The 14,843-nt window shown below is 38.5% G+C and overlaps 1 protein-coding gene and 1 long non-coding RNA gene across 11 annotated transcripts in view; one reads left to right on the top strand and one right to left on the bottom strand.

Annotated features, from left to right (window-relative positions):
* The first annotated feature begins 372 nt into the window (after positions 1-372).
* On the top strand, positions 373-11,405 carry LOC102154028. 3 transcript variants are annotated; one of them, XR_005366008.1, is made up of 6 exons: positions 373-473; positions 2,150-2,276; positions 3,058-3,249; positions 7,514-7,679; positions 8,300-8,442; positions 11,051-11,405. It is a non-coding gene; the product is annotated as an uncharacterized LOC102154028 (long non-coding RNA). The 3 variants fall into 3 exon arrangements; XR_005366007.1 differs by lacking the exon at positions 373-473 and adding an exon at positions 1,423-1,641; XR_005366009.1 differs by lacking the exons at positions 373-473; positions 2,150-2,276 and adding an exon at positions 1,423-1,641.
* CCDC85A (coiled-coil domain containing 85A) overlaps positions 9,340-14,843 on the bottom strand; it is a 193,760-nt gene continuing 188,256 nt past the window's right edge. For 7 of the 8 annotated variants that reach the window (XM_038551309.1, XM_038551304.1, XM_038551305.1 and 4 more), the window contains one exon: positions 9,340-11,169. In XM_038551309.1, coding sequence (XP_038407237.1) covers positions 10,992-11,169 — 178 coding nt within the window. In that variant the 3' untranslated portion in view covers positions 9,340-10,991. The remainder of the gene's footprint in view (positions 11,170-14,843) is intronic. The other variant, XR_005366004.1, reaches the window with a different exon arrangement.

The following is a 14,843-nucleotide window of genomic DNA, read 5'->3' as shown; positions in this document are numbered from 1 at the left end:
TTTCTTCCCGTTGCATGCTCCTTGGTGTAAGAGTCTGTTTTACTCCCTTCTTTGGGACTGTAGCTGCTTCCCTATTTCAGCTGGTCCTACATGTCTGTGTAGCTCCTATGTCTCTGCCCTTCTCCTTAGTTGTGGACTTTTTTCTGCCAGTCTTCAAGTCATTTTCTGGGTTATTCACACTGATTTGAGTGTTACCTAGTTGTATCCATGGAATGAGGTGAGCTTACTGTCTTCCTACTCTACTATCTTGCCAGCCTTCTCTGGGTTCTATTTTTGTATCCATTTAGTTACTCTGTCTTTTGATTGGAGCATTGAATCCATTAACTTTTTTTTTTTTTTTTTTAAGATTTTATTTATTTGAGAGAGAGAGCAGCAGGAGGGGCAGTGGCAGAGAGAGAACAGACTACTCCTGAGCAAGGAGGCTGACATGGTGAATCAATCCCAGGACCCCGAGATCATGACCTAAGCCAAAGGTAGACGCTTAACTGACTGAGCCACCCAGGTGCCCCAAGTCCATTAACGTTTAAAGTAATTATTGATCAGTATGTACTCTTGCCATTTTGTTACTTATTTTCTGGTTGATTTTGTAGTTCTTCTGTCACTTTCTTCTTTTGCTCTCTTCCCCTGTGCTGTGATGGCTTTCTTTAGTTATGCTTGGATTCCTTTCTCTTTATTTATTTACTTATTTGTTTATTTTTTTGTGTGTTACTGATTTTTAATTTGTGGTTACCCTTAAGTTCATAAGTAACATATATACCACAGTTTATATTAGTTGATGATTAAGGCAAGCAAATTGTAAAAGCACTAAATTTTTATTCCCCTCTCCATCTTTTATGTTTATGAAGTCCTATTTTACATAATTGTTGAAGATATAATTGACTTTACTGCTTTTGTATTTTAGCCTCCTACTGGATTTATAGGGGATTGATCTACCTTTATTACATGTTTGCTTTTACATGTGAAATGTTTTTCTTTTATCAGTTTCTTATTTATGGTTCTGGCCTTTTCACTGAAAGAACTCCCTTTAACATTTACAAAACTGACTTGGTGGTGATGAACTTCTTTAATTTTGGGGGAAACCCTTCACATCTCTCCTCAATTCTGAATAATCTTTCTGCATAGTGTATTCTTGGTTGTAGATTTTTTTTCCACTCAGCACTTTAAATAGATTATGCCACTCTCTTCTGGCCTGCAAAGTTTCTGCCTACAAGTTAGCTGATAGCCTTATAGGGGCTGGGTGGTGGTGGTGGTGTTGTCCTTTATATGTAACTATTGCTTTTCTCTGGCTGCTTTTAGGATTCTCTCTTTATCATTAATTTCTGCCATTTTATTTATTTACTATTTTTATTTTTAAAATTTATTTACCCTTTATTTTTAAGATTTTGTTTATTCATGAGAGACACAGAGAGGCAGAGACACAGGCAGAGGGAGCAGCAGGTTCCATGCAGGAGCCTGATGTGGGACTCGATCCGCGGATTCCAGGATCACGCCCTAGGCCAAAGGCAGGCACTAAACCACTGAGCCACCCAGGGATCCCCAATTTCTGCCATCTTAAATAGGTCTTGGTGTGGACTTGCTTGGGTTCACCTTGTTTGGGACTATCTATGAATCCTGGACCTGGATATCTGTTTCTTAGATTAAGTAAGTTTTCAGCTGTTATTTCTTCAATAATGTTTTCTTTCTCCTTGTTTCTCTTTTCTCATTCTGAGATCCCTATAACGCGAATGTCACTATGCTTGATGGTGTCACCTGTTCTCTCTCTCTCTCTCTCTTTTTTTTTTTGGCCATTCAGCTTGGTTTCTTTTCATTACTGTTACGAATCTCTAATCTATTCTTCTGCATCCTCTAATCTGCTGTCAATTGCCTTTAGCATACTTTCTATTTTCTATCATATTTTCTATCATATTTTCTATCATATTTTCTATCATATTTTCTATCCCTTCTTGGAGTTTTCACTGAGTTTATCTGCTTTTTCCTCAAGTCTGGTGAGTATCTTTATGGCCATTACTTTCAAATTTTATCAGACATATTGCTTATCTCTATTTCATTTAGCTCTTTTCTGTGATTTTCTGTTTTGTTCTTTCATTTAGGACCTATTCCTCTGCCTCTTCATTTTGCCTAACCCCCTCTGTTTGTTTTCATGTATTAGGTAGATAGCTGTGTCTCCTGACCTTGAAAATAGTGGTGTGGTATAGAAGAGATCCTGTGCTGCCCTGTAGTGCAACACCCCTTGGTCACCAAGACCAGGTGCTCCAGACATCACCCTGGAGTAGGCTGTATGCTCCCTCTTATTGTGGCTAAGCATAATTGCTATGGGTATGCTGGTGGTTTGGCCTTCACTTGCTGTGGGCACTCTGGGCAAGGTTGGATTACTTCACTGTTGAGAGGCCTAGTTACAGTCTCTGTAGGCTTCCTGGTGGGCAGAGCTGTAAATCAGCCTCACTGTCTACGTTTAGCTGCTGGGACAGCTGTGGTACACAAAGGGCAGAGCTTCTCTCTATGCAGCATGCTAGGAGGCTTGGCTACAGGGTTTGCAGGCATAGTGGTGTGTGTGGGGTTATGTCTACTCCTCAGGGCAGAAGTCACTTTGGAATGGAACGGCTGCTTGCCAGGTTTGCTAGGGCAGGAGCTGCTTTGGAGCTGTGTCTTTCCAGGTGGGGTCGTTGTGTGGGAGGGTCTGTAGGAAAACAAAAAGCTGGGCATGGAAGTGCTAGCAAATTAGAGTGTTATCTGGACCCTTTCAGGAACCAGTTCTATCTAGTCTGGATAAGCAAATATCTGAAGGTCAAGAGAAATCATTCCTACCAAGATAAATCTGTAGATTCCTGCCCTCTAGCACACATCCTAAGATTAGTCAAATCTCCTTCAGGTATTTTTCAGTCTGCTGCTGCTGTGCTATGTCTCAGGCCAAGTTATTTAGTGTGCTGGCCCTTTAAGTGTAGAGACTCAGTTTCCTATAATCCTTAAACTCTCCTGGATTTAAGCCTTGCTGATTTTCTTTTTCTTTTTTATTTCTTTCTTCCTTTCTTCCCTCCTCCCTTTCTTTTCTTCTTACAGATTTTATTTATTCATGAGAGACACAGAAAATCAGAGACCTAGGCAGAAGGAAAAGCAGGCTTGCTGCAAGGAGCCTGATGCAGGACACCAACCCAGGATCCAGGAATCACAACCTGAGCCAAAGGCAAACGCTCAACCACTGAACCACCCAGGCACCCCAAGACTTGCTGATTTTCACACCAGATATCACAGGTATTCATCTTCCCATGTCCCCAAGGCAGATACTGGGTCTGATCCCCAGGTGTCTCCATGCTTGTGATGTCCCTCCCATTTATGGTTAGCTGTGCTGGGGGGTTGGTTTTTGACTGTGGCTCTGCCCCCTTTTGCTCCTTTTGATGTGGCCTTTTTTTTGACTAGTTGTGGAAGATCTGTTCTGCTAGTTTTCAGGTCATTTTCAAAGTTAGTTGTAATAGATGTAGTTATTGCTTCATTATGTTTATCCAACTAGGTGAGCTCAGGATCCTTCTACTCTTGTCATTTTTCTTGGATTTCCTTATATATCTTACTTAGAATTTTGACTGATTTTGGTGACAGAAAACTAATCTTGACAGACTATAATTTGTTGCTAAGACTGTCACCAAGCAAAGTCTCCTACTGTGGCAAGTTGTAGATTTTGCAGATTTATGAGTCTCTGGAAAATCATGCTTTTGCCCATTTAAAAAATTCATGGATTCTCCAGTGAGGACTTGCATAAGGCTCATCTCCTTAAAGGTCCCCTGGCTCCGTTTTAAAACCTCTCTTGCCCTAAATGACCTCATTTCATTTCATTTCATCTTTTCCATATTGGTAAGGTACAAGTTTATCCAACCCAATCCACTTTTTGCATAGAAAAAGTGCAAGTTTATCCAACCCAATCCACTTTTTGCATAGAAAAAGTGCAAGCCTTTTTAGGATTTGAGTGCTTCGGAGAACTTCTATTTTCCACTTAGTACAGTGCCTTTTTAGCCTTATACTGTCTGGCAAAGAAAGAGCACACATAGAACTGGGGATCACAGCAGCAAGCCACCTTTTGAGAAGGCAAAAATACTTGAGAAGCTGATTAAAGTTCTGGGCATCTCCCAAGCAGGGTCATCCTGAGTTAGATGTATCTGTGACTCTAAAAGGTATGGGTTAGATGCTGTGGCAGAAACAACAGAAGGAGAGTACCCTTGGAATTTTGGTCTCAGCTTTGGAAGGGGGCAGGAGCCTGATATATCACGTAGAGCAACAGCTCCTAGCAGTATGCAATCATCAGTAGAGCTGCTCAGGAAGGAACAGTCTAGCATGGTAAGACCTTCCCTTTGAATCAATGTGTGGGTTGAGAATGTTTTATCCACTTACTTCTCCCATGGCTCAAACCCCACTTTGACAAAGTGGCATGCCTATTTGCAGCAGAGGAACACTATGTTTGCCAGCTTTCTAGCTTTAGAAATGCTGGTGTCAGTAGACCCTATAAATGCCCACATTTCTATTCCTATGGTGGCCCATTTGACCTGTAGAGAAAGGAGGAGGGGAAATTCCAACTCCTCTCTCCTAGGAGTCTACAGATGGGTCCAGTTGGGGCAACCTGCCCATATGGACTGCAGTTACTTTTCTGCCTAATACTGACACCATCTAGATGGAACCAGAAATGGACCACAGTAGCCAGTGGGCTGAACTCAGAACTATTTGGCTAATGATCATTCATAAGCACTGGCCGTTAACCCTTTGGATTGACAATTGGGCTATTCCAAGTGAATAACCCTATGGCTTGGACAATGAGCTACTAAGGGGTGGATGATCATGATTAAACCCTTGTGGAGTCAGGATATATAGTAAGACATTTGGGCTGGCCAGTAAAAACCTAAGGCAGTCTTCACTGCCTTCCATGCCCTGGTTCATAAGGTACCGACACTTCCTGGCAGTCAGGAAGCTGATGCCCTAGCTCAGGTATGAGCCCTTTAGTAGATAGAACAGACTGGGTATATAGAAAAAATGTCCACCATAGCTGCTGATGGGATGGCATATTGCCAAGGATGCCAAATAACCCTTGAAATACACTGACTTGGTTAATGGACTAACACCATGTCCTGTGTGTTCTAAATGATACTCAAGGCAACTACCAAAATAATCTGAGCCCATCTACTGGAGTTCCCAACTGGTGAGGGGCTGGTAGATGGATTATACCGACTCTCTTTTCTCTAAGTGAGGGTTATAAGTAAGTCTTGGTTTGTGTGGACACTATATCTGGCCTAAACCAAGCTTTCCCCTGTTGCCATGTAAATCAGGCTGTATTAGGGGATTAGAGAAGCTGTGTGCCCTGGGTGGATACCCTCATCAAATAAATGGTGATCAGGGTCACAGTTCAAAGGTCATGATATAGAAGACTGGGCAGTCTTTCCTTACTGTTGAGATTTTTGCCTCAGCACTGTTTTACCTTGTTCCTCAGATGGATTGGAGGATGGGACGGGTCAGGAGAAGAGTGGCAAAATAGAAAATAAGCAAAAGGAATGAGGAAGGCCCTATTGATAATTTTTTACTCTATCACATAAAGAGAATACAGAACTTTTTTCTTGTGTGACAGTAGTTAAAGGAATCACTTGTTTAGACACTGTTTATTTCAATAAAATTAAGCCATTGTGATATTCTCCAATTTGCTGTGTTAGGAGACCATATATCCAAGTGATAGCATATAAAGTGTACAATTTTATTAAAATTTTGGGCAGTCTGTAACAGGATTCTAAATCAAACTAATTTAAAACAGTAGGGAAAAATTGAATCTATTTGAGAGCCCAAGATCAGAGTAGAATCCAGACAAGGTATAATCGGTGTTTCGGCCACCTTTCTCCACCTTTTCCTGTATGTGTTCTCCTCAGGATGACTTTTTTAATGATAGCCAGCATGACTGTAGGCAACAGAAAACTCAGAACATCCAACATTAGACAGGAATGTTGTCTACCCATGAAACAAAATTTCTTCCAGGAGTTTAAATGAGCCTCGTTAGGTCTTATTGTGACAATTGGACCATAGGAATGCCATGTGTTGATTGGCTTAAGACTGGCTTCTTGAGCCAATTATTAGTAAGTAGGACGAGATTATCATGGCCAGCTTTAAGTCTAGGCATTAATCAAGATTCAGCTCTAGAACTGAAAATTGCTTCTCTCCATTCACTTGAAAAGTGTGGAGGGAGGGGTATGTTTCTAAAGCAAAGGAGGGCTCTCCTAGGAAAAGAAAAATGAATCCTGAGTAATCAATGTGTTCACTGTTTGAATAGAAGGGCTATACTGAGTCTGGGGAATGGTGATAGCTTAAAAAAGAATACCCATAGAGTCTTATCTGGTCGGTCAGAAAACCATTCCTACCTAACCTAGATTATTACAAAAGGAAAACAGATTTTTTTCTAATAAGGCCTATCTGAAATGTCATGGTAGTAAGCTCACAGAGCTTGGCCCAAACCCAACAATGAATCCATAGAATCAAAGGCCAATTTCAGACACTTTCTTCTTCTATAAATTGCACTCCTGATTAGCATATGAATCTATTGCCATGGCCATTATGATGTTGCATATTGTATGCTATTGTTTCAGAACATGATCTAGAAAACTAAGGGTCCTAGGATAGGAAAAGGAAACTCTGAGTAATAAGACCAGGTGGAATTAGAACTTGGGCATCAAAACTACGAAAAACACTATTGTAAAAATGAGAGTATCTTGTGTGTTTAAAGGGACATTCTTAAATCTCAATGAAATGAGACTATACTTCATGTTTGTTTTATCCTCACGTCCAAGTGGTTTTGAGACAGCCATCGACATTAAAACTTAAAATAAGGTGACTAAAAAAGGAGAGGATGGAAGGAGACAGAAGGATGAAGGAAAAGGGTAGAGGAAGTAAGAAAAAGCACTATGAGAATAATAGTAGCTGTTCCTCTTAATTATCAGACTTTTAAAAATCTTCTGCTAAATTCCAGCAGGATTTCTTGGCTTCAATCCTGCTAAGTTGCTCTCAACAGTGTCCTTTCTGCTAAATGGCAATGTATTGAGTTTTTCATGCTAACATTTTATTTTCAAGATATGAAATGGATTCTTTATAATGAATACGATATTTAAAAATTTGAGAATATTGGGCATACTTCTGAAATTCTCTTAATTTTAATTCTTTTCCTTGGTATATATTAAGTTTGGGGCTTCCAATTCAGAGTCATGGCTTCCCTCCAATGTTGGGTGATATTTGGTTGCATATCCATCTTAGTATTGATATTTCCTCATTAACCTTGCTGTGTTTACCATACAACTTGCTTGAAGAAACTGGTCAGGATGCTGGGTTTGGGAGACCCCTGACCATAAATCTAAGGAGGATGGTGGGACAAACTTCTAGGCAGGCTGTTCCAATACCTAATGATCTGAGCACAGAGGGTCCTTCATCCTGTGGGTGTTTACCAAACGGGAGACTTTGCCTTGTGCCTGCAATTCAAGTATCCTTACTCTTTGCTCTGGCCTAGGAATAATTCCTTGTTCTGTCTGACACAAGGAGGGAGAGATTATATGCGGGAATCAAAATGCCTACCTCCTGTCAGTTGCTCCAGAAGCGCACACGATGAGGCTCCAACTCTTGAATTTGTAGCATCCTTGCAGCCATTCTGTGTTGTCAACAGTACCCTCCATCAGGTACTTTGAAGAATGAATCCATTGTTCCAACCAGATACTGTTTGTCTTCCATTTTTCAAGAATTTATCTTAATTGCTGGTTCAGAGTACACTGTTATATTCTAGTGGGATTGTAAATACCTCTTCACTGTTAGAGTTTAAGACAAGAAGGGGCTATAGCAGACATTCTGCCATTTTTGAAGTGAAAGTCTTTGCTCTCAAATGTTTTTACAATGATATGAAACATACAGAAATAGTTGGGGAAATTTTGTTTTTCAAACATCTTGTTCCTAGGAGAATCAGACCATTATCCCCTTTTTCCTCTCCATTTCCACAATTTCGACCTGTGATTGGCCAGGATAAGGCCTGCAGACCTATAGTCTGGAGGATATACAGAAAACAGCTTGAAAGGGTGAGCTGTGCAGCTAGAATTGCTTTATGTGGTTAATAGACCTTCCATGTTTTGTCTATTTTTAGAGATTTTATTTGAGAGAGAGAGCATGAGCCAATCCCAGGACCCCAAGTTCATGACCTGAGCTAAAGGCAGGCATGTACTGACTGAGCCACCCAGGCGCCCCAGACTTTTCATGTTGATGTAATTCCCTCTCCCAACCTAATGATCTAACATTGCCACACATGTAGCTCTAGGCTCCTGTGTCTTGGAAGACTTGGGGACCGTCAAGACCATGAGCTTGGGAACTACAGAGACTCTAAAGAATGTTCAAACAAGTCAACAAGAGAGATGTCCTTTCCTTTCAGCATGTCAGGACAGAGGCTCAGCAAAGGTAAGTTGTTTGAACTGAGCCCATTATGGAGTTGAATGCTGAACTTGCTGGCTGAAGTCTGCTGTGCTAAGCCCGAGAGCTTTTATTCAGTGCCGTACTTAGTAAAGCATGCTTCATGTAGACTCCAGCCCACGTGATCTATAACACACTCACATCCAACAGTGTATTACTGGGTGTCACATAAGATCCAATTTTTCTATTGTGCCTTGAGCATGTGTTAGAAACTTAAAAGACATTCATTTGAAAAGCTTAGATCATGATTGTCAGTCTGTCAGCTTCAAGGCTGGTAAAAATATTCTGCCAAGATGTATAAATTAACCTTTGTTCCAGAGAAAAGGAGATCATAAACTGATCACATAAGAGAATGATGCCACACATTTTTGATAAATATATTAGCAAGATTCAGGCCCTGCACTATTGCCTATCAGTTATATCCATTAAAGTTGGGGCTGATGTTCAGTGCAGGAAGCCTTATTCTAGTCTTACTAGTGGTTTCCCAGAAGTAGGTGTGTTCTCTGAGCATGTGTATAATGGGTGTTTTCCAATTTTTGTCTTGGTCAAAGCACAGAGGTCAAGTTTTGCACTCTGCAATATTTCCCCTTAGTATATTTCCTCCTATTGACTGTTTTAATGATAATTGAACTAAATTTAAATCTATATGAATAAGTGAAAGATTTTATAACCCTAATTTCTAAATATTAAATACGATTCTAAAGTTTTATTTACATTATAATAGAGAATGGTGTGAATTGAGTAACCTGAATATTAAATCCCTCAAACGTTCCTTTGGTTTAAGATAATGAATCATCTGTTTTACCATGATTAATACCATCATACAGGAACACTATGATACTTAGTGACTATCAGAAATCTATGGAATGTAGGAAAAACATTTTGAAGGAAAAAACACTGAGATTAAATAATTTATTACCATTGCTAAGATGAACACATATACTTGATACTCAATTTTATGCAGAACTTTAAAAAAATAGTTTTAATACAGTATCAAAATTTACACAAGTATTTTGTCAAAAGACCAGTGTTCCTTGTATTAGCTTCTGCAGTCTCTACTGCAGGCACAAAAACTTGTTTTAAATATCTTCAGAGTGTAGGAATACAACAATTTAAGGATGAATGCTTTTCTACAAGAGAAGGTGTAAATATAGCAAGCCATTTTCTTTTACAGAGTAATAATATAACATTTCAAAAGAAAAGCTTAACTGGTAACCCAATTACAATAATTAGATAATTCTATAGCAAATTAATTCATAAATATTTTCTGAAAACAGGGCTGTTTTTTCATCACCATAACATTTTAAAAAGTAACAAAAGTCCTTCACATTCCTTCACCAGTGACAATTAGTATACTGTAATGAGCCCATTAAAAACAACAGCAACAATGAATATCTGCTATGAATCCAATCTGAGTAATTTAGAAGAAATCTAAAAACTGGGAATTGTTGCATTCCTACTTTTATAATCTTAAACTACAATAAAAACTTAGCATTCTGTCACAGGCCTCTTGCACATTCATACAAGAAACTATCATTGCATTTGAAAAAAACCAAAATACCTATCATAGCATTTCCAGTACACACAGTCTAATATTATATATATATATATATATACCAAAAATAAGAAACTAAGCAAAGCTAGCACACCTCTTTTTCAAACCTCAAGCTATCTGAAGAGCTTTTAGCCTCAATAATGAAGGACATGCGTCAGTTTCATAAAACGTTAGCCGCTGTAGGCAAAGAAAGCTTTTTTATCATAAATGCAGTGCAATATTTTAAAGTTTACATAAAGTTTATTAAATATAACAGCAGATCTAGAAACTAAATTGTAGAAATTGACATCACAGCTGGAAACACTTAGAAAAATTATGTTTGCTTGTTCTTTAATTGGAATTAATATTAACATCAATGGATACACTGAATGAATATGGAAGTTGATATGTCCCCAAGATGTGTCTTCATGAACATAGCAAGATGAAAAGGAAAGCTATATTTATCTTGATTACTTGAAATAAGTGGTACTCTCTGCTATGCACTCTACAAAGTCCTTCTACCCTGCTAGCTGGTAAAGAGAATTTACGTGGTAGTTTTAGCACCTCAAAAGTCAAAACAAAATCCTAGAAACCTAATCTTATCTTACATCCAAATGCATTTTGCATCAGGAATTTGCTGACTAAAATAGAAGAAATAGGCTCCCAACTCAAAGTTGGAAAGCTGGAAGATACCTCTTCCTCAAACCTCATGGTAGGAAAGTCTCACCATTTTGTGCAATGAGTCAACTCTATCAAACCCACCGAGGCCCTACTGGTTCTTCTAATTGTGCAGGTTTCCTGATGACAATATTAGATCTGAGGAGTCCAAAAACATTTTAGTTCTAATGAAAATATTGGTACCAAAGTGGTGATTTTCAAAGCTATTTGAAATCTACTTGAGATGAGCTGTTGTGGGCACGGAAATGAGAGAGACATGAAATATAGCCTCAGTAATACTAAAGGTTTTAGAGGGAAAATATGTGCAATGTACAATCACTCCATGTTATTCAATGAGTCCAGGTTTGTGGAAACTCATTTTTTCTTCTTTTCTGTCTCTGGCAGTGGTGGTCTTTTGCTTGAAAGAGTGCCTTTCACATTGGTCCTTTGTACTGGTTTCCGGACAAATGTTGCCTAATTCCAGGACAGGAACCTGCAGCATCTCCAAGTTTCCTCCACACAACCTTAAAAAAGGTAGAAAATGAGTAAATAAATAGCATCTTAATGGCCTCTATGGTTTTTAAAGGGGGATCTATGAGAGGGGCAAAGAGAAATGTGAAGACGAGACAAAATATCTCCATGAATGAGTTCAAACACAATGAAATGTGATGGAAGTTCTAAATCACAAGGGCTGCTTAGTAGAGGGAACCTACTATGCTTTGTTAGCAATCAGGGTCAAAATTAAAGAATGATGTCCAAATTCCTCTGGTTATGTGAGTGGTCCTTCACTCTGGCTGTGAAGGGTGCATTTGTAGAACCTTACACAGTAACTCCCCCTGGTAGAGAGGAAGCATCATCATCTATATCTTTTTTTTTTTTTTTTTTAAAGCTACAAATGTAACTCTGTACAGCCAGAATTAAGAACACATGAGCAAAATCCTCATGGTTTCTATATCCTACATCTTAAACCAGAGATATCAAAATGTTTAATCCACTAAGGAAAATGGAGTTTTTGTTCTTGAGCTATTTAAGCACTCAGCTTAAACAGGGTCACTGGTAAATTTCCCTGGCTTTCTCTACGGGGGGTGGGGGAGATGAGTCCTAAATCTTAGCTACCTAACAGTACAATCTGATTATCAAAGCAGAGAGCATCCAAATGCAGGACAAATATTAAGAATACATTCAAGAATCACCAAATAAGTACACTAAGTCAAAAACTGGGTCATTTTAGAGGGACAATAGCAAAAAGTGAGAATAAGACTAATTTGGGAGTAAAACCACTGAATTCACCAATGATATACCAATATGCTAAACTGGGGGTGGGGGGATGCATTTTCCAATTAACAGTCATAACCCTCCTTAGGGTGATTCTTTTCAGATTGATTCATTCCCTAAAAGTTTACATAGCTCTAACATAAACACAAAACCAGTTGGTTAATTATCGATAGACTCTTTGTTTTGTTTTTTTGGTTCCCGCCCCCCCCCCCCCCCCCCGCCCTTCTTTTAAATAGAGCAGATACTCTAGGGAAGCTCAATACTATTCATAGCAATACATAAGAATATAAGGTTCTGTCTACCTTCACTTCTAATGAAACCATTAGCTCTCTTTTAGCAGACACCACTATGTGGTAGAAAGGACTGGTCCTTTTTGAAGAGGGTTGTACTGATGGTCTCTAGTAGGAAAGGAATGATCTAGCAATGAAGTTCAAGCTACCCACAGGGTAGTTAGAGAAAAATCTCATTTCTTAATAGACTGCGAAAAGGTGCAAACACTGCATCAGGGAGTCAAGGGATGCTCTGGACTTGCCCTTTCTAGCCCTTATGTGGTGTACACCATTACAGCTGACCAGGGTGCCTTGAATGTCTGATTCTATCTTCTGCTTCTAAGCCAAAGACCTCAAGGAACACAGACACAAAGTCCAAGATGGTTACAACTCCAAAGTGCAAACACTTTCCAAATATTCAAATATGGAATACCATGGGTCTTTGCCCCAGAAGGCAAAACTCTGAAATGAGCCAGTGCTACTAAGGTAGACACAGAGTAGCAACTCGTTAACTAGAAGAACAGGATAGGTGTGTGTCTGGGTTAACCAGTCAAATATTTCAGCTGTACTCAGGGCATTTACAAGAGCCAAACAAACCTAAAAATACCATTACTACAAAAAGATAAGATACTGCTCTGTGAGAAACAGTAATTCTATTTTTGTGGCACAGTTTGGGAAGAGAATAAAAACACCTCTTACTAATCAACATGACGCTAACAGTCAGTTCCTTGTAGAGATGTTGACAACTGATCTCCAGGAGGAACACAGGAAACGGAAGCAAAACTTATTATCCTAAGTTCTGAGTCTTAGAACTGATCTCAGATTATGAGAAAACTTTCCATTCCCGTGACCTTATTTTATAAAAGCACATAGCTCCTCTACTAAGTTTAATAACCTTGGCTAGTTTCTAAGAAATTACTTATCTGTGAAAATTTCTCACAATCTGTTTTTCACTTAATTCTCCAGCATGCAGTATGTGATTTTGATGTTCATATAATTTATAATGTGACAAACATTTTAGGACCAACACCTTTTTCTCCTAGCACTCTTCTATTTGGAAACTATTTAAAAACTAATATCAGATTTAGGTTGGCTTATTTTTTTTTTAAGCAAATGTTGGTAATTAAAGACAAAAGTAGACAAGGAGCCCTAAAGAACTTCTACAGGCAAAAAAAAATTTGTAGCATTTTTGTGAAACATAGGCAAACCTAAAGATCAACACAAACTAATCAAGACCCAGTCCATTATACGTTTCTTCTGTGACTAAGAAATTTTCTAATGTGCAGAAGTCTTCTATCAAAAAACAAACAAACAAACAAAAAAACAAAATAAGCAATCCTAAGCATGTGATTTTACAGCGATGCATGCATTGATGCATTGCTTTTCATTCTTGGGGAAAGAAAATGTAAGCTCCCAGATTTATCACACTTGAGACAGTGGTGATCTGGATATAGTTCTGACTTCACTGTTCATTAGAGAACAATTCAAGAGGGCAACTTTATACATGAAATGCAAATGTGAGGATCATTCCCAGGGCTTCCTCTCCAAATTGTACAGGGGGGCTGGGTGAAACCTCACCATCTGAATTACAAAGGATCCCCTTATACTACTCTTTGGAGAACCACTGTAGAATGATCGCTGTGGCCCCATCTAGTTCAATTCCTAATGTCTGAACCTGTATGTCTCATTCCCTAGCCAACAGACAAGCGACAGGCTTTTTTATAAAGGTATGTGGCTTAACTTTTTGAATTTATGTGAAGGAAATATTCAAATTTAAAACTGTAAGGACAGGCTGAAAAAGCTACAGAAGGTGTGAAGAGTGGTGCATGGGGAAATAATGACTTGTAGAACTAATGACCTTTTTGAAAACAGATGAAAACAGATGCAGGAAAGAAAGAGTTTCAAAAGAAAAACAGCTACAACACGAAGCTGGAGACTAAGACTGTGGCCCCAGCACATATAAAATGCCCCTGGGACTTAAAACATTGCCTGGATTCCAAGAACACCTCAAGGAAGTAGATACCTTTAAGGTATTAGGACCTTCATGTATTTCTAAGCAATTTTGATATCCTAATGGACAAAGAATGAGGATAAAAGTACAATGTAGAGCCAATTAAAATCAGTGCTTAATTTTTTTTTTTTTTTGCTTTTAACAAACATATTCCTCTACAAGAGTCTATGTAGCTTTCTAACTTCAGTTATAGTCTTGATTAAATGATATACCCATGCATATTACTCAAAATTTAGCCAGGGATTAATAATAAAACCAAATCACATTATTGATATGCATCATGAAAATAGCATGTCAATTTTTTTTTTACTGTGTTCTTTGATTTCTATGTGTCTATCTCTTCATTATTTCTTCCTAAACATTTCTGAGCTTTTATTAACCACTGAAAGGTAAAGATACTAGTTTGCATGACACGAAGTGCCCGTATCGCCTGATTTAAGTCTGAAGATGGCTGTGTTTTGATCACAGGCTTTTTAAACACTGATTTTCAGATACTGATTAAAAGTATGAAACAGAAACCCATTTCTTAAAACTAGCAACACAATATTTTAGACAGTAAGTTATGTAAAAATGTTCATAGATCATTTTGGAATACAGAATTGGCTGATTATCGCTTACCTGAATATTTTGACTGTTAATAAAA

The sequence above is a fragment of the Canis lupus genome, chromosome 10 (assembly GCF_011100685.1).
Source record: "Canis lupus familiaris isolate Mischka breed German Shepherd chromosome 10, alternate assembly UU_Cfam_GSD_1.0, whole genome shotgun sequence".
In the NCBI taxonomy this organism is placed as follows: Eukaryota; Metazoa; Chordata; class Mammalia; order Carnivora; family Canidae; genus Canis; species Canis lupus.
Note: the sequence above shows the minus strand (reverse complement) of the source record. Positions and strands in the feature narration are given on the sequence as shown.